At 55.4% G+C, this 4,897-nt stretch overlaps 2 protein-coding genes across 2 annotated transcripts in view; one reads left to right on the forward strand and one right to left on the reverse strand.

Moving 5' to 3' along the window:
- Position 1: 1 nt before the first annotated feature.
- On the reverse strand, positions 2–311 carry LOC108289159 (40S ribosomal protein S27-like). The gene has a single exon (XM_017508502.2). The coding sequence runs from the start codon at positions 273–275 to the stop codon at positions 21–23; it is 255 nt and encodes an 84-aa protein (XP_017363991.1). The 5' UTR covers positions 276–311; the 3' UTR covers positions 2–20.
- Positions 312–1,240: 929 nt separating this feature from the next.
- Positions 1,241–4,897, forward strand: part of NIPA1 (NIPA magnesium transporter 1) — a 31,585-nt gene continuing 27,928 nt past the window's right edge. Inside the window, exon 1 of the mRNA XM_017508503.1 lies at positions 1,241–1,474. Within this exon, the coding sequence (XP_017363992.1) occupies positions 1,297–1,474 (178 nt within the window). The 5' untranslated portion in view covers positions 1,241–1,296. The remainder of the gene's footprint in view (positions 1,475–4,897) is intronic.

Raw genomic sequence — 4,897 nt, forward strand, 5'->3', positions numbered from 1 at the left:
CATCTTGATTCAGAGTGCTTTTAGTGCTGCTTCCTCCTGAAAGAACATCCTTCTGTAAGCCTTGCTTTTCCTCCTGTAGGCTGGCAGAGGACAGTGGAGCAGCCAATACACAAAACTACCGTTTGTGCATGGCTGAAGACCGTGGTGATTTTATAGCATCCTGGGCATTTCACACCCATGAAGTAGGAATTGGGGCTCTGCACCAGGCGTTTCTTCTTGTGTTTCCTCTTCTCCTCTTCTGGAGAGGGATGAAGGAGATCCTTTGCGAGAGGCATGTTCTCGTGTGTAGGTCGTCACCGCCGGAAAGGGCAAGTTTAAGCTTTTCATTTGTCTGTGAGACAGTCTTGCTCTGTCGCCCAGGCCGGACTGCAGGGGTGCAAAGACGACGCACTGCAACCTCCACCTCAAGCCAGTCTACCACCTCTGCCTCCAGAGTAGCTGGGGTAGGCACGCGCCATCACGCCCAGCTCATTAAATTTTTTAAAGAGAGTCTATGTTGCCCAGGCTGGTCTTGAACTGAGCTCAAGCGATCCACCAGACTCGGCCACCAAAGCGCTGGGATTACAGGCGTGTGCCACCGGGCCAGGTCTGTGGCATCACTTACAGTAAAGAAAACCTGGTAGCAACTTACCCAGCAATGGTTGAATGGTTACACAAATTATTATACTGTCATTAGAATAATCATAATTATGTAGCGATACAGAAACTGTTGGTGATATAATATTGAATAAAAAAGGACATTTCGTATATTAATTGGAAACATGTAAAAGTATGTACACATATGGGAAAACACTTAAAGTCATAATTAGGTGAGGACTGTGGAATTGAGTCCCTTTAAAACATTTTTTCCTGTTTTTCAAGCTTTCTGTAATTTTGATAAAGTTTATTAAAATGAGAGAATTAGACGGTATGAACAGGAGCCCAGCGCCCCGCATGGAGGTGGCGGGGTCCCCTTCGCGCCCCGAGGGGCTGGGCCGGCCTCGGCTGAGGGCTCTGCGGGGGACGCGGCCCCGGGGTCACCACTCGAAAGTCGCGCGCTTCTCGGCGCTGGAAACTTACCCCGGCGTCCCATATTTCCTTGTGCGAAATCTGGGGGCCCCGGGTGCCCCGCCCCACCCAGCGCCTCCCCGACCCCAGCCGCCGCCGCCGCCCCTCCCCCGCGCGCCTCCCTGTCCCCCTCCCCCGCGCGCGCCTCCCGGTCCCCCTCCCCCCCCCGCGCGCCTCCCGGTCCCCCTCCCCCGCGGGGCGCGGCGCGCAGGCGCAGGCGCGGAGGGCGGGCGGGCGCGCGCGGGCGGAATGGGGACTGCAGCTGCGGCGGCGGCGGCGGCGGCGGCGGCGGCGGCCGGGGAGGGGGCGCGCAGCCCGAGCCCCGCCGCCGTGTCGCTCGGCCTGGGCGTGGCCGTGGTGTCGAGCCTGGTGAACGGGTCCACGTTCGTGCTGCAGAAGAAGGGCATCGTGCGCGCCAAGCGGCGAGGTAGGGCGGGCGGGCGTGTGGGGGCGGCGGGGCCGGGTCGCGGCGGGGCGGGGCTGGGGCGCGGGCTGCGCGGGCGGGTGCCCCCCGGGGGTCCTGGCGCTGGGGCCCCCGGAGCGGCCCGGGCATCACAGGTGCGTCCTGAGCGTCCGGCTCTTCTCCGTCCCGGCAGCTGGAGCGGCCTGCGCGGGGCGCGCTTCCCGGCCGACTTTCTCCCTCGCCCCGACCCCGGCCCGGCCCCGGCCTCGCCCCCGCCGCCTCGTCACCCTCGCTGGGGCCGCGGCCCGGGCCGGGAGTCTCCGGCGGACGCGTTCCTGGGGTGCTGGAGCCCTGTGCGCGGCCCGCTCCTGGATGCGCTCGGGAGAGCGAGACCCGGGGTTTCCGCGCCCGCTGGGGCCACGCGGGTGCAGTAGGAGGACCCGGGGAGCCTCAGGGCGCTGCGTTCCCGCGCGGGTGCCGCACGGAGCCCGCTGCGGTTACACTCGCACCAGCTGACTCCGGGACCGTCAGTGTGGATAGCGCGCGGGCCGACCCGGCACCACGCCCGGGCCGCAGCCCAGTGGCCCCGCCGCTCTGGGGCCGAGCCCTGCGGGGCGTCTGTGCTGGGAGGTTCGGGACGGGACGCTGTTGCCAACGCACGATGTGGCCGCCTGTGAACCAGTCCGTTTCCAGAGAGACGGAGAGTCTGTGGCTCTTGGCCGCATTCTCAGACGAAGGCTCTTAAGAGCTCCCTGGGAAGGCTGCGGCCGCCGGGTCACGGGTTGTCAAAAAAAGTAAAGTCATTTCATAGTTGACATTCTGGAACGCAGGTGAAACTTTCCCTGAGCGAGCCAGGCGTGCCTGCAGACCGGAGGTGAAGGGCCCGACAGTCTCAAAGGAAAATATAAAACCATGGGCAGTTTAAGGAATTCATCTTTGAGGTGAAAGCAGTCTTCCCACAAATTTTAATTTAACGGAATTAAATAAAACCAAGCATGATTTCCCAAGGACGTAGATGTGCCTGTCCCTGAGGCACACACACACCACAGCCACGCTTCAGGGAGCACCTGTCCGCGTGCCAGGCCTCAGGACTGGGTGAGATGGTCCACCGCGCGGCCTTGTAGGTAGGACAGCCGCGAAAGCAGCTCACCTCCCCAGTCCACGGCCAGAGCATGAGCATGAGGAAGAGACACAAACCGGAGTAGAAGAACATCTTGCGATACACCTGACCAGTCCTCTCTGAAGGTCATGGAATCTAGAAGCCGGTCACACCAGAAGGAGCCCAAGGACACATGAACACCAAATGTAAGACTTTATGGAAAAACGAAGGAAACCTGAAGATAGGCTTTAGTTAGTTTTCTAAAAAAATTGAGTAAAACTGTGTATTTCATCCCAGCTCGCGTGGTTCAAAGGAATTGGAAAATAAGAAAATAAACAGACAAGCCTTTTAAACAAACATGATAGATGCTGCTTCTTATATCTACATACTATGCTTTTATTTATTAAATTTAATTTTTTTTTTTGAGATGGAGTCTCAGTCTGTCACCCAGGCTGGAGTGCAGTGGTGTGATCTCAGCTCACTGCAACCTCTGCCTCCCAGGTTCAAGCGATTCTCCTGCCTCAGCCTCCCGAGTAGCTGGGATTACAGGCGTCCACCACCACGCCCAGCTAATTTTTGTATATTTGGTGGAGATGGGTTTCACCATGTTGGCCAGTCTGGTCTCGAAACCCAACCTCAGGTAATCCGCCTGCCTCGGCTTCTCGAAGTGCTGGGATTACATACCACCATACCCAACCGTTATTATTATTATTATTATTTTTATTTTTATTATTATTTTTTTTTGAGACGGAGTTTCGCTCTTGTTACCCAGGCTGGAGTGCAATGGCGCGATCTCGGCTCACCGCAACCTCCGCCTCCTGGGTTCAGGCAATTCTCCTGCCTCAGCCTCCTGAGTAGCTGGGACTACAGGCACGCGCCACCATGCCCAGCTGATTTTTTGTATTTTTTGTAGAGATGGAGTTTCACCATGTTGACCAGGATGGTCTCGATCTCTTGACCTCGTGATCCACCCGCCTCGGCCTCCCAAAGTGCTGGGATTACAGGTGTGAGCCACCGCGCCCGGCTGTTATTATTATTTTTAAGCCCCAGATGTTGCATGGTGTTAGGCCTTATTCCTACCACTCTCGACAGTCTCCTGTCCTGGAGGTCATTAGTGCCTCAGTTCTACCTGGTGCGGACCTGAGGTCCTTCCCATCCCTGTGAGCCACCTGTCGGGGTGAGCTGAGAGAGCAGTCCGTGGGGCACAGTCACTTATGGCTGAGAGGCATTGTTCTGGGATTTGGTTAGTAAGTAGGAGAGAAAAGGAGATGAAAACATGTATGGGGGAGTTGAATGCCTCCCGCTAAGGAAGGCGGGGTATGGGGGTGTCTGACACCAGGGAACAGACTCCAGTCCCTGGAGGCACCAAGGTATTGCTGATTCTCCCAGTAGGTGGCAAATCCATAGGGACTGCAGCAACCTCAATTCTCGATTCTTCAGAAGAAAGAATTTGACTGAGGGGCATAAAGTGGAACTTAGGCAAATTTTAGAGCAGGAGTGATTTTTTTTTTTTTTTTTTTTTTGGAGACAGCCTAGCTCTGTTGCCCAGGAGTGCAATGGCACAATCTTGGCTCACTGCAGCCTCCTTCTTCCAGGCTCAAGCAGTTCTCCTGCCTCAGCCTCCCAAGTAGTTGGGATTACAGGCACACACTACCACGTCCAGCTAATTTTTGTATTTTAGTAGAGATGGGGTTTCACTATGTTGGCCAGGCTGGTCTTGAACTCCTGACCTCAGGTGATCCGCCCGCCTTGGCCTCCCAAAGTGGTGGGATTATAGGCATGAGCCACCGCGCCCAGCCAAAAGTTTATTAAAAAGCTTTAGAACAGGAACGAAAGGAAGTAAAGTACACTTGGAAGAGGGCTGAGCAGGCAACTTGAGCAACGAAGTGCCACCATTAATTACATGCTTCCCCAGCAGCCACCCGGTGCCACAGATTCAGGCTAGCTGGGTTACTCGTGGTGGTAGAAGATAGATGTAGTCTTGTTTCACTGTCTGCTTTGAATTGTTGAACAGATACTGATGAAGCTCTTAAAATGCACCAGGCATTACGTAGGTGTTGACAATACAGCAGTTTTAAAATCTGCTTGCCATAAAATCCTTTTCTACATCTGTTACAAGCAGCAGAATTGACCAGTATGAAGTGACAGAAACAGAGGATGAGAGAGGACAGGGGAGACTATACACAAGAACCAGAGAGTGAAGCTCTTGCTTTTATTTTTTTATTTTTTTATTTTTTTTATTTTTTTGAGATGGAGTTTCACTCATGTTACCCAGGCTGGAGTGCAATGGCGCGATCTCGGCTCACCGCAACCTCCGCCTCCTGGGTTCAGACAATTCTCCTGCCTCA

The sequence above is a fragment of the Cebus imitator genome, unplaced genomic scaffold (genome assembly GCF_001604975.1).
Source record: "Cebus imitator isolate Cc_AM_T3 unplaced genomic scaffold, Cebus_imitator-1.0 Scaffold392, whole genome shotgun sequence".
Classification (NCBI taxonomy): domain Eukaryota; kingdom Metazoa; phylum Chordata; class Mammalia; order Primates; family Cebidae; genus Cebus; species Cebus imitator.

What these genes read in the sequence shown, in the direction of transcription:
- LOC108289159 (XM_017508502.2), bottom strand. Translation starts at nt 275, where the DNA reads ATGCCTCTCGCAAAGGATCTCCTTCATCCCTCTCCAGAAGAGGAGAAG.